At 43.1% G+C, this 14,737-nt stretch overlaps 1 protein-coding gene across 1 annotated transcript in view; it reads right to left on the bottom strand.

Moving 5' to 3' along the window:
* The window catches only part of GRAMD2B (GRAM domain containing 2B), a 57,085-nt gene extending 43,773 nt beyond the window's left edge, over nucleotides 1–13,312 (bottom strand). Inside the window, exon 1 of the mRNA XM_084833979.1 lies at nucleotides 13,176–13,312. Within this exon, the coding sequence (XP_084690105.1) occupies nucleotides 13,176–13,264 (89 nt within the window). The 5' untranslated portion in view covers nucleotides 13,265–13,312. The remainder of the gene's footprint in view (nucleotides 1–13,175) is intronic.
* Nucleotides 13,313–14,737: the final 1,425 nt, after the last annotated feature.

Raw genomic sequence — 14,737 nt, 5'->3', positions numbered from 1 at the left:
ATAGAAGAGGTTGTGGGAACTTAGGAGGGCTACAAATGGAATATGATATCTAGACACCCCCCGTCCCAGTAATATTCCATGAATGAGGCACTGAGATTTCACAATAAAAGCCTCACTTGGAAGCATCCTCAAGTCTGAGGGAGTGTAGTTACTCCTCATGGATTAAATCCCTGCAGGATCATATGGGTGGAAATAGCCTTTCAGGTGTCCTGATCCTATGCCATTTAGGGTGCAATCCTATTTATGTTTCGACAGAAAAAGGCCTACAACTCCCAGCATGCCCTTTTAGGGTTTTCAAAAGGTAATGTCCGGCATTTTGAATTGTATTCAGATATGAACCAGTACTTCCTCCTTCCACAAGCCATGTTGCTCAAGCACTGCTTGCTTGGCAGCTCTTCAAGTACCTTCTCTGTGAAATATTCAGGGATAAGGATCAGCTGATTTGTTTGACCATAGGCACATCTAAAGCAAGCGTGATGTAATATTTGAGGAAATAACTGTGATAGAGAAGTCACTGTTTTGGTTGATTGAAGAATAAATCCTCCTTCACTGATCGACAGAGAAGTTACAGTGCAGTCCTATGCATATACACTCAGACATAAGCCCCATTTAGTTCAATGGAACTTACTCCTATGTAAGTTGTAGGATTGCAGGTGTAGGTTTAAGGTATAGGTTTGCAGCCCATGTAGTGGACTGCAATGTCAGTTGCACTTTTGCAGAAGTCCTAAGGCATGCTATTTGTTACAGAACTATTTTTATGTACCAAATTGTTTCTCTGGCATAGGTCTCTGCAGAACATACACATCTAACTGCCAAATGAAATGTCTTTGCCTTTCCAGTAACTGAACCAGTACTGTGGATGATCAAGGAGTGGTTAGTTTTCAAAACAGAAGGCAGGAAGCAGTCCTTTTATTTGTGTGACAATGTCAGAGCCAAATTTAGCATCCATTTGGGAGATTATATAAACTGAGTCTCTGAAACATGTGCAATAATTTAGTACAGGAGAAGGGAGGATTGAACAACCTAAAGTAACCATACAGCAATTTCAGATATGGTTTTGTGGAGGTGGTTTCGAGAATTAAGCAGGCAGATACTCATTAGATGTACAGCCTATTAACATCATTATAGACACGAGGTCATTAGGCAACGGGTACACTTCCTCGTTCCTGGCAGGAGATACAGGATGCAAATTGAAACATCAGTAGGCAAATCATTTAAAAGAACAAATCACACTAATAGGGCAAACTTGTGGATGTTTACTCAGAAGTAAGTCCCATTATGTTTAAATGGGCTTACTCTCTTGTAAGTTTGTTTACGTTTGCAGCCTAATACTGTAAGTTCAGTTAGGGCACAACCCTATGCATGTTTAGCCCGAAAAAAGTTCTACAACTCCCAGCATGCCTCAGCCAGGGTACAATGCCTTGGCTTAGGGCACAATCCTATGGAGATAGGCAGCCACCTCCAAACTCGGAGGCAACCGCCTATCCGATGCAGGGCAGGAGAAGCACGGAGGGGATCATTCCCTCTGCACTTCTCCTGCCCTGCATTTTCGGCTAGACCTCCTGTCTAGTTGCAGGAGGGCAGAGCGGGGGAGGAGGCTGCCAGACGACACATTGGATGTGTTGTACCAGTGTTTCTGCCCTCCCCGCCCCGGAATGCCCCCCTGGAATGCCCCGTTTTGGCCGTTCTATGCTCCTCTTGTGAGTGTGGAGCACGGGGATTTTCCGTGCTGCCTGCGAGGCAGTGTGGAAGGGGGGAAGTGGCAGGGTGGACACTGAGCCCATAGAATCCCAGAGTAGTTCTGCTGCTGAGGAAGAGCAGTCGCTCCTTCGGGAGAGGAGCGCGCTCCTTTTTTCCCAGGACCAACAGCTGACGGAGCTTCCTCCCACCCACATTCCTAGTTTAGAAAGCAGTCCAGGGAGTGACTCAGCACAGATAGCAGACTGGGGGGGATGCGCGGCGCAGACGCAGAGAGCGGCGCCAGATGGTTCGCGCTCAAAGAACGGTTGCGCCCAGAGGATCCAAGGGAAAAGGGGAGGGATTCTCCCTAGTCCTTATATTCAGGGGTCTGCCAGTAATTGCCCTTCAAACGGGGACCAACTGTTCTAACTTAGGGCATAGGGATGCTGCTGCTCAGATCTAGTTGCTACCTGTAGAGCTGTTAAGTTGTAAAAGAAGAATAAAGCTTTGAAAAGAATCCCTTTGTCTGTGTCTGGACTTGGCTACTGGATTAGACTGAGAGCCCTCCAAGGAGCCCTTGACAGGAAGGTCAGTTCTCCCGGAACCGACCTCGGAGTGTGGGCTCTGAGGTCAGTTCCCGGAAAACCACATATCCTATGGCCATCTAGCTGCCGACTAGCAGCCATAGGATTGCTCCCTCCATTGCTTAATTAATTAAAGCATTTTTGCCCCACCCTTCATGCAGAAAGGCTCCTAGAGCAACTTACAGAGATCCAGATAAGTCAACTGAGAAGGCAACATGCTTGAATAATATTGCAAACACCCACAGGAACCCAGAGACAAAAACAAAGTCAAGTGTAAGGAAAATTGTGGATTCATGGACCCTATGATAAAATGAGACCGTCAGAAACAGGCAGCACTTCTCTTAATTGTTTTAAAATGGCCTTAAACTAGCTGCACACTCTGAAAGGCAGAAGGGAACAGCTTCTTTTGATAGATCAAACACATTAGCAGTAGCATAGCACCTAAAGAAAAAAGGCTTTTCAGGCAACAAGAGGGAAAAACAGCAGTTTCAGCTTCACTTTGGAGAAAGGAACAGAGAGGCTGCAAGGGAGATTGTTTCCAGTAACTGCAAACCACACTGCTGCAGTGTCTGAACTGGCTACCTTACAGCATTCTGCACACGGATTAACCGATGAAGCCATTAATGACATGAGCCATAAATGCCTAGGGCAGGGGCGGGGAACCTGCGGCCCACCAGATTTTGTGGCCTACAACTCCCATCAGCCCTAGCCAGCATAGCCAATGGTGAGGAATGATGGGAGTTGTAGGCCAAAATATCTGGAGGGCCACAGGTTGCCCATCCCTGGCCTAGGAGATCACCCTCTTCACTTAGTCCCATTACAATTTGTTCTTGTATGTCGCTTAGAGAATTATTGTATATAGTGGCTAATAAATATAATAAATATATTTCAGTCACAGAGGTTGACTATGCCATTTGTGGTTCAAGTTCAAAGAGTGATAACATTTAACCTGGGGATCTAGGTAGTGGCTCTCAGATTGCAGATCCAACCAGACTTGGACTGGACAGCCCTTCAAATAGAAGATGCCTTCAAAAACAGGGCTGTCTTCTCTAAAGTAGGAAACATGGCCACCCTGCTGGTTAGCAGGATTCTGAGCCCATATGATGTTTTTATATATATGTTGCCTGCCATCATTGTTTGCAGCTATTCTTCAGGATGGAGCAGGGTAGAAATTTTAATATATTGACCAGTCAATTAATGGGCTCTGAGTTCAAATTTTACAAGTGCCTGCTCATGTAGGATTTTCGAGGAACAGTATTTTTCATCAAGCAAATGATATTTCCAAGACCCACAGTTCAATGCTTTTTCTTCCTTGCTGAGCAACATACAGAACATACTGTTCCAGTGTTGAAGTGTTAGTGCATCCTCCTAAATGAGGACATGAAGAGTAACTGTGCAAGCAGGGCAATAGGAAGATGAAGTGGAGCTCCTTATTGGGATACCAACCTAGCTACCTGGAGTTACATGTCAGAGAACTTAAGTTTTTGCAGCATGTGGACACAAAATTCTTGTGACCCTTTATCATTCCTATCCATTTAAAGTGAATAATGCTGAGCAGTAAAGTAGCTTCTGTGTTTGCTGTCAATCCTTAGGCAGCATCTTACATAAGAACATAAGAAGGGCCATGCTGGATTGGACCAAGGGTCCATCTAGTCCAGCATTCTGTTCACACAGTGGCCAACCACCTGTTGACCAGGAACCCACAAGCAGGACACGAGTGCAACAGCACCCTCCCGCCCATGTTCCCCAGCAACTGGAGTAGATATGCTTAGTGCCTCTGCTACTGGAGGTAGCACATAGCCATCAGGACCAGTAGCCATTGATAGCCTTCTCCAGGAATTTGTTCAGCCCCCTTTTAAAGCCATCCAAATGGGTGGCCATCACTATGTCTTGTGGAAGCCATATGTGAAGAAGTACTTCCTTTAATTTGTCCTGAATCTCCCACCAATCAGCTTCATGGGATGACCCAGGTTTCTAGTATTATGAGTGAGGGAGAAAAAAATGTCTCCCTATCCACATTCTCCACACCATGCATAATTTTGCACACCTTTATCATGTCTCCCTTTACCTTCCTTTTTCCAAGCGAAACAATCCCAGCTGTTGTAACCTTCCCTCACAGGGGAGGTGCTCCTTGATCATGTTAGTTGCCCTTTTCTGCATCTTTCTTGGCTGTTCACCATGTGCGATGAAGTCAAATATCAGTGCCAATGAAACTCTCATTCTACACTTTTTCTTTTGCATAGTATCCCAATATGCATTCTTGGTCCTGAATCTGGTGTCTGAGTTGTTAAAGAACTTGATTGTCTTTAGCAATGGCAGATATAGCAATGACGAGAAAGGTATAGGTAAGCAGAAGGTAGTATGACCACGTGGGAAAGGAATGCATTTGGAAGCCATGATAAACAGAGCGCAACAACAACCCTTGAAATATAGAGCCTTTAGCTGACACTGCTGGCATGTTCTCAGACTGAAATGGGAGCCCTAGAAATCAATGCTAAATTCCATATAAGATGCCAGGTTCTGTGTAAAACCATACGAGATACAGTGCAAATTATAGTATAGGTAGAAACAGAAACACATGGGTCTGGGATTCTATCTGCTCAGCTATTTGCCTTGTCTGCCTATGACCAACTAAAAATGCAGCAAAACAAAGTTCTGAATTCACAGTAGTCCTCTCAGTACCAACCTGCTCTTATGACCTGACCTCCCAAGACATTCTACAGCAGTAATTATTATTCTAGCAAGAATTTTTATAGAGTTTTAAAATGTGTGTGTGTGTGTGTATGTATACACACACACACACACACACACACACAAATTTGTATATATTGATAGCAACAAATACACACACACACACACACATGAGATACATATAGCAATTAAACATGGGCTTCAACAAAAACAGGCCAGATATCCAGAAAAGTATGGATTTGAAGGTGGCATCTATATGCCACCTGCTCAAATGCTGAAACCATTATAAGGTCCTCAATCCATTGGATTATAGGAGGTGAGCATTTCTATTTACAATGTTGTAATATCAGTCTTTTAGCTGTCAAAAGGGAGTGGAGAATCCATTTACTCTGACCATTGATTAATTTCCATGAAGCAGGTAGGTAAGTTAAAGGAGCGTGTACATCAGTGATTATTAACAACTGTTCCGGTACAAAATTTATTCGGATAATAATCTCCTTCCCAAAAGAAGCAACTACTAGACACTTCCAAAACACATGTTTAAAAGAAGCATTAGCTGCATTGCACCACCAGCAATTAGGCAAATTAGACAACCCCTTATTAAAGAGATGTTACATCCAATAGACACAAAACAATTTTTTTCTGTTGTATTATTGTAGCAAGAATGGCAGACAGAACTGAGTGCAGACATCAGGATCCAAGGATGTGGGCACACCTAGGCACTCCAAATAAAATGAAATGTTCACATGACTTGTTTTTTACATGGTATTTATGTAAAATGATAAACATGGCCCTATAGCTATTAATGGAATATTTACAGTTCACATTCAGATTAATCAAAGCAATTAAACAGAATGTGAGCAATATAGGTTTAAGAAATTAGAGCAAGAAGGACCCTTACGTGAAAACATTAATCACATAAACTGAGTTTCCATTTGCTGCTGTTTGACTTTCTAAAGAGAATTTTGTTGTGTGTGTTTTGACACAGTTGATTACTTTTGCTCATATGGCAAGAACAGAGCCTGTTTCAAAACACTATTAGAAACTTAGAAGAATGTATGACATTAGCCAATTATTAGCACTTTCCTTTTTCCTGAAATGTTTCAGTTGCTGGAGGGGGGGGGGACTGTGGGAATATTTGAGAGTCAAGTCATACCCTTGCCACTCCTATTTCTTCTTCTCTTTGTTCATTGTTACCCTTGCCTCTTTTGTTTCTTCTTCCCTTCTTTCTGTTGTCTTTTTCACTATCAAAGTTTAGTTTGTAAGCTCCTTGAAGCAGGGGACTGTCTTTTCCCCTTTTTCTTACATCACTTTGTAACATTCCATGCCCATGAACGGTACAATATACATCATAATATGAACATTGTGAGTTTCTTTTTACGTCATTTCTGTCTTCATCCATGGGAAAATTATATACATCATACATAGAACAAGTTCAAATATCTAATATCAACCTATTTCACAGTAAGACCAGGACTGCATTTGATTTTTTTTCCCCATATGCCCTATAATTCCTGAACTGATGCTTCTAGGTTTAGATACTGGGGAACACATTACCATACAGCAAAAGCATTTTGAATACCCAGCTGTTTTAGCCTAGACCAGGGGCTAGTCTTTGCACCTTGGATAAGTTGTTTAGAATTCTGTCTGGTTCTGACTCAAACCTGGAGCAGATTCACCACCCACTGACATTGGAGCCACCAGCCTCAACTGGTAGGCAACCTAGTGCCCTCCAGATGTTTTGGACCCCCATCAGCTCCAGCAGCATGGCCAATGGTCAGGGATGATGGGGATGTAGTTCAAAACATCTGGAAGGCAGCAGGCCTGGGCTCTGGCCCCCAGAGTGAAAGAGCTGGAAACCATCACAGTGCTTCTACAGGGAACAACGTAAGTCACTTTACATAACCTGAGGGAAGTCAGCTTTCCCCCCAGCTGCTGCTTTAATGGCTGCATGATAGGTAGGAATTTAGCCAGTGGAGGTTTACTGCTATGACATCTCTGTTTCAGGAACTACTTTGCCTGCTAAATATTTGTCTGTCATTAGTGGAAGCTGGTGGTTCTGATTTCGGTGGGGCTATTCACCCGTTCTGGGTTTTAGTCAAAAGGAGCCAGAACTCTAAAGGAGCTATCCAAGGTGCTGAACCTATTTTGGGGATATGATTCAGCACTGTGGATAGCTCCTTTAGAGTTCTGGCTACTTTTGACTAAAACCTAGAATGGATGAATAGCTCCACTGAAATCAGAACCACCAGCCTCCATTGCCTGTGATGCTGTTGTTAAGGGCACAGCAGCTTCGACAGAATACATGTTTGTAACTCTGTATTGTGAATAAATTGTTGTTCAGTCGTTCAGTCGTGTCCGACTCTTCATGACCCCATGGACCATAGCACGCCAGGCCTTCCTGTCCTGCGCTCTCTCCCGGAGCGTGCTCAAGTTCATATTCATTGCATCCGTGATGCTATCTAGCCATCTCATCCTCTGCCATCCCCTTCTCCTTTTGCCTTCAGTCTTTCCCAGCATCAGGGTCTTTTCCAGAGAGTTTTCTCTTCGCATTAGGTGGCCAAAATATTTCAGCTTCAGCTTCAGTATCTGTCCTTCCAATGAGCACTCAGGGTTGATTTCCTTTAGGATTGACTGATTTGACCTCCTTGCAGTCCAGGGGACTCGTAAGAGTCTTCTCCAGCACCACAGTTCGAAAGCATCAATTCTTCAGCGCTCAGCCTTCCTTATAGTCCAGCTCTCACAGCCATACATTACTACTGGGAAAACCATAGCTTTGATTAGACGGACCTTTGTTGGCAAGGTGATGTCTCTGCTTCTTACTATGCTGTCTAGCTTTGCCATAGCTTTCCTCCCAAGGAGCAAGCGTCTTTTAATTTCATGGCTACAGTCACCGTCTAATATTGTCTGCACCAAGGGTGGGTAGCCTGCAGCCTTCGGACCCTCAGTGTAATTTCAAAAGCCCTCAATAAACAGTCACCTCAGACCTCTGGCAACAGCAACCTGCCCCTTTCCTGACGCCTTGCTGGGCAGGGAGAAAAGGGGGGGGGTGTCAGAGAGAGAAAATGGGGTGTTAGAAAGGGGGGATGTGGGCCTGCTCACTTTTGGCTCTGACCCTGCCCACTATTGGTTTCAGCTGTACCTGCTACAGGTATGTGGCCCTCTACAGATTATTCTTGAGGGAATGTGGCCCTGGACAGAAAAATGTTTTCCTACCCCTGGTCTACAGTATCCTGGAAACTTATAGGATACAAGGAAGTAAGCTGAGCCTAAACATTATGGGGATTCATCTATTTGGATTCACATCAAGAGCATATTACATGGACTGATATTGGGCATCCTTTTGCATACAAGGATTCCTGGATGACCAGGCAGTTACCCAAGGTGTTAAGAGACAACTTCTAATGCAATCCTATGCATGTCTACTCAGAAATAAGTCCCACTGAGTTCAATGGGACTTACTCCCAAGCATGTCTGTATAGGGCTGCAGCCTTAATGTAGATGCCTTATCTTGTGTATATCCTGTTAGACACTATTTGCCTGTTTTTTGTTTACTCTTTAGAGTTTGATAGAATTTCATCCTTCATCAAGTATTTTACAGTGCATTCTTTTATTTATTTATTACATTTATATCCTACCTTTCTCCTCCTTAAGGAACCCAAGGTGGCATACATGATCCTCCTCCTCTCCATTTTATCCTCACAACAACAACCCTGTGAGGTAGGTTGAGCTGAGAGCCTGTGACTGGCCCAAAGTCACCCAGTGAGCTTCCATGGCTGAGTGGGGACTAGAACCTGGATCTCTCGACTCCCCATCCAACCCTCTAGCCACTACATCACACTGGCTCTCATTAGAACAATTTGCTTAAGTGGAGTGTCAGTGTAGAATGAAGCACCTGGTGATCAAACTACATACAAATCTATAACAGCATATTTAAAATGTTTTTGATTATTTTTTGTTTTGTGTCAAGGCAACATAAAAGCTCAGCTGTGTATATGCATGCAACCTACCAAGAAAAATATAATAGGAATATTGAGGTCAAGCAAGGGACTGCCGTTTTTGATGGCACCTGAAATTAAACTAGCGATCTCCAGAACAGAAGGCTTGATTTGCTGTGTTTTAAAGTGAAAAAGCCTGCCTCTCTCTACCTGAGGCTGTAACCTCATCTGGACTGGACACAGAGGTGGCAACCCAATATGATGGCCCATAAGTTAGACAATAACAGCAGGGCAAGCTGCTAAATTTACAAGAAGTTATTAAGCTCTTCATATTCACAGCAAGAAATTTACCTTCAAATGACAGACTTTTACATGGAAAGTTGCCTAAGCCAAATATGTTAGGCATTCGTACTCTTTAGGGCCTCTTGCAGACAAGTGGGAGCTTTCTGCGTGACAGGTTTTATCTAGATAGGGCAAAAATGACAAGAGCTAGAGAAAAAAGCAGCTCAAAGACAGAGCAGTAAGCTATGAATATTCTAGCTCTTCTTACTAGCACCAGCACCTATGTGTATTCTTGAGCTGGAAAAGGAGGAAAAACTGGGATAAAATCCAAGATAGGAACTGCGTTAGGTGACCTCCCCCCGCAATCCCTAAACAGGTTCAAAGTTCTTATTTCAAATAATTCTTCTTAAAAATGTGGAAGCTACTGGTTTAAAGTGAGAGCTCAAATTGGGGTGGGAGGAGCAGGGAGACCAAACCCCCTTCCTTTTGTGATGACCCCTTTGCTTTTAGAAAGCTCCAGATTTGCTCCACCTCCATTCAAGGACCCTCATAAGCACTGAGCCCCCAGATGTTTCCAATATGTGTGGCTATCTTCCTGATTAATAAGGGCAACCTGGTCTGCAGCTCTGGATTTCTTTGTCTATCCAGACCCATCGATGTTCAAGATGTTTATCCAGATCCACTATGTTCAGTGTTTGAGTTACAGGGGACTTAGAAGGGGACTGGCCCTGTTCCCTTTGAGATGCCCCCTCTTTGCTACTATGTTTAGAAGGCTATAGGGGGCATGATTTGGCTAAAATTGCATGCGGGCGGGGGGATAGTGCTTGTGGATTTCATTACTCCCACCTTTTCTTCCATAATTTGAGCACCGAAAGAGAGAGCTGTTAAATGGTGTAATTAAGATGACAAGGAACATAGGAAATAGCCTTATACTGAGCCAGACCATTGGTCCATCTAGCTCCGTAATGTCAACACTGACTGGCAGCGACACTCCAGGGTTTCAGGCAGGATTCCTTCCTAAGCCCTACCTGGAGAAGCCAGGGATCGAACCTGGGACCTTCTGCATACAAAGCAGGTGCTCTTCCCACTGTGTTATGGTTATTCCCTTTCTTTATGAGAGCAATTTTGCAAGAGCAACTTTTCAAGACTATAGTTCTTAGGGCGTATTTATTTTCTGGCTGAATTCTCATATTTTATTGAGAATTTTTATTTATAAACCCTAGCCATTCAATACAAATCCCATTCAACAGAGACCAGATAGAAACGGGGGGGGGGGAGAGAAAAAGGGAAGTGCGTTCTGAATATATCCTTGTTATATTCTTTAATACACTAGTGCTACTAAGCATATTAATTTGAAACCTTGAGCTTTGCCCAATATGACATTTATCACTTTACATATAGAAAGCCACTGGGACAGGACACAAAATGAATACTACTAATATAAACTAGCTTCATTAAAAAAACAAAGTATTTCAGGTCCTCGATACATGTGATACTAGTAGAAAGGATCCATTCTAGTTCTACAAAAGCCCAATTCAAAGGGATAGCAGCAGAACATTACATTGGATACCTAGTTCAAGAGCTGCCCCCCTAAATTAATCTTCAGCATTGTTGCAGTGCCCCCCTCCGATGGAACAAGCAATATTCAAGGGGCTTGCTCTTGCCTATCCCTTGAGCCCCATACTAAAGGCTCAAGTTGGAGCAAATTGACTTTTCCTTGTGCTTACTGGCAAATGGAGTAGTAGTGTGCAGGCCTATTGAATTGTCCTCTCACAGGATGTTCTGTAGCAGGTATCAGATGGGGTTACTTAAAACCAGGACACAGAACTGCCTCTGTGCACCAGTGGTGTAGTGGTCAATTCTGAAATACAGGCACTCATCATGACAGTCTCTGTAGCCACGTCCCCAAAATTGCAGGCAGCTATGTTGACTCATATCAACACACCAATTATAGGAATTTTCATCTCCACCAGGAACTGGTCTTTTGTAAAGCTAATGGGCCTTAATTGTCCAAAAAAGCCCAAGCTACCACAAAATACATGGCAACAAAGAACAATACAGTGTTGCTTGGAAAATCCATCCCCCTGCCCTGTCCCAGCTAGTGTGAGGACTGCAGCGCTAAGCTCACAGGGATGCTAATCAGTGTCCCTGCTAATTAAAAAGTGTTGATGCTATGTCCCTACAAGCCCTATCTCCACTACACCATTGCAGTGCAGAATGGCTTCCTCTTTGCTACTGAACACAGCACCAAATATGCTGGCTGGAAGACAGGGCAATCAAGGTCCTTGCTCTTGTCATCTTACAAATTATGCCTTGCCTAGGATCTATATAATCACAGACCATTGAATGGAAATCTTATAGGCAATGGAAGATAGAATCATAGAATCATAGAATAGTAGGGTTGGAAGGGGCCTACAAGGCCATCGAGTCCAACCCCCTGCTCAATGCAGGAATCCAATTAAGATGTAAGGGTTTTCTACATGAGGAATTTATTTTGTGCTGCTCGTTCCCTACTGATGGTGTTTTATAGGTTCTTTAGACAATGTGGTGACTCTCCAGTTTCACTTCTGTGTCTAACCAACACTTTTGGTGAGGTTTGTTTTTTTAGAGTAGGGAAAATATGGCACTGAATTGTGAAAGTGAAAGAAAATGTGATTTCCTCTGGTGTATTTGCACTATTCTGCTATACCACGGTGCCACCTAGAGGTTTTATGTAGCAGAAAAGCAGGAAAGGAAATGTTTCTCGTGTGGTGCTCGGATCTCAATTCTGCAACAAAACCAACAAAACCGAAAGTAGATACAGCGGATCAACAGCCGATTAACAGGCTCATGTAGAAAAGCTCTTCATGTGCACCTTCATTATTGCTGAATTGGGAATGAGCAATAACTTCATCTGGCTAACAGTTGGAGTTAAAACAGGTGTGGAGGAATTAGTGTCCAAATCAATGAGATACCCTGCTGTCCAATCCATAATGCTATCCAGTGGGTATATTCGTCACAATATATGCACAGCCTTATATCCCGGTCCTATTGTAGTATTATTACCTTGTATTCACACACATTGCAGAAGATGAAACAATACCCCAGAATGAGATCTACTAATCAGCCCAATCGAAGCCTCTGTACTACGCAGCCATGTGTGGAAACAGAGATGATGGAAGACTGAATACATGCATTTTCATCACTTGCAACATCAAGTGAAGACTTGGGAATGTGAAAGAGACATCACAAATCCAATACCAGTCAGCTTTCGTATCACCTGGTATCATCTGCTTTTGAAATAACCCATTCACGCTTTCAGCTAAGACAGCCTTCCCCAACTTGGTACCCTCCAGATGCTTTTGGACTAACAACTTCCATCAGCCCCAGCCAACATAGCCAATGGTCAGGGGTGAAGAGAATTGTAGTCCAAAACATCTGGAGTGCACCAGGTTGGGGAAGGCTGAGCTAAGAATGATCAAGTGAAAATACTGATTTATACACACACACACACACACACACACACACGTGAGAATGAGGCTCAACCAGACTTCGTATAATGGACACTTTATACACCACCACATGAGAAACTTGGGAAAACCAGTTCCTCTTTCAGGATTACACTGATCACACCACTTAACCCATTTTATTATACCCTCTTCTGTGGGTATTGTGACCCATGTTATTGTACTTACAGATTAAAACTGCTCTGTCTCTCTAAACCCTTATCTGTAACCTTTTGAATGACCCAATTGGCCAGTAGTGCAAAAAGAATGACAGTCCGAACTATTCATTAATTCACACAAGACACCTGTGTGGCGTTGTTTATAAAGTCTGGACAAAGAAAGGACACAATTCTCAAGGCAGACAAGCAGCAACAGTCACTGGGAAAACTTTTTGTAAAGTTTTCTCTGACATAAAGTGGATACTGTTGTCAAGTCCAACTATATATATAGTTGGACTTGACAACAGGCAAGCATAGAGCTCTTTCACACAATCGAATAGTCTGTAGAATACTTACTGGATTAAGGCAGCTTTTTCTTTTTTACTGGTCCCCCTGACAGGCTTTAGTTCTTCCCCATCATGCTGAAAATCAGTCATTAGCACCATCGGAAGAAAAGAACCCTCTTGTCGGCTTGGCTCAGTCGACTTCTCTCTTTCCTCCCTCCCACTCCTAGCAGGACTCACTCCAAACTTTTGCAGCTTTTTCTCCCTCCTTCCTGTCACATTACACTGCTTTGCAACCTCAGAACACCAACAGCTTTTTTTTTTTTTTTTAAGTCTCTAACTAACCTGAGCAAGTTTGAACTGGTATTGTTGCCCAGCTCTTTACGCTGAAGTGAGTGAGGAGAAGGGAGGGGGGAAAACCCGGGCTGGGGAAGACACATCCCTCTTCTCAACCCACAAACTAGTCAGGAGGAAGGGCAAAAAATAAATAAAACCTGTTCAACGAGCTTATCATACAGAAAACCGATTACTCAAGTGAAGCACGTGAAAATATTCTAACAATAGCTTGACAGATGCTTTTTAACTTGGAAAGCATTATTATTATTTTTGTTTAATGTCAAGAAGGCTCTTGTAGTGGGATTCAGACAAGCTTCAAGTAGGAAGTGCTAATTACAACTCAGCCAAACCAGACATGGAGAAGTGGAGGAAGAGAGTTCCACAGCAACCGATCATGATCCTGGCTGTTTATGTGACGCAAAAGAGCCGGGCCTATTACACAGCTTAAAATATTCATACAGGATGTTGCCTCTTCAGGTACTCTCTCTTGGTTATTTAAAACAAAAGGTCTGCTGAATAATGGGAATGAAAAAACTGACAAGGGAAAGAAAGGCTAATGTGACTAACCTGTTAGTGCGAAGCAAGTGTAAAAACACAAAAACACACACACACACGGACACTCCAAGTTGATATGAAAGGGCATTTAAAAGGCTTATTTCCAGCTAGGCTTGAATGACATGATGTTACAGTGACAGGTATATTGCCGTTGCTCTCAGGCATTGTTGTCAGAACTGCAGAAAGACAACATATAGCCTGGTTTCATTAGAAGTTACTGACCTGATTCACATGTCAGAACAACCTATGGTTTTTTAAACCAAGTTTTTTTGGTGAATGAAACAGGATCGAGTGAGTGTGCTGCAGCTGGGTGGAGCTAAACAACCCAAGGACACTCTACCTGAACCCTTAATTGTGGGTGTTGGGGGGAGAGACTACCATGGGTTCTAACTCTGCAATGTCTCTGCCTGAACAACCCACCATTATGTGTTCGGATCTCACGGTAAACAACTCAGTGATGGAACATCCCATGTTGGCAGGAGCCAACAAGTTTGCTCGCTCCCACTCATTCATGACTATCTAAGGTTTAAACAATGCCTCCTATACTTTTATGAATCTTTCCCTCATAGTTTTACATATCTGATCATGTTACTTCCTTCTGGATTACTTAATTTACAATAGCTTTCATAACACTGGTTTGAATTTCATAATGCAGTGGAACTCCCTTCCTGTTGAAATGTGCCTAACCTCTTCTCTGTAGGCATTTACGTGAGCACTAAAGACTTTTCTGTTTAAGACTGCATT

This window comes from Heloderma suspectum, chromosome 2 (genome assembly GCF_057233095.1).
Source record: "Heloderma suspectum isolate Gila_16-S chromosome 2, 16-S_ref, whole genome shotgun sequence".
NCBI lineage: Eukaryota > Metazoa > Chordata > Lepidosauria > Squamata > Helodermatidae > Heloderma > Heloderma suspectum.
Note: the sequence above shows the minus strand (reverse complement) of the source record. Positions and strands in the feature narration are given on the sequence as shown.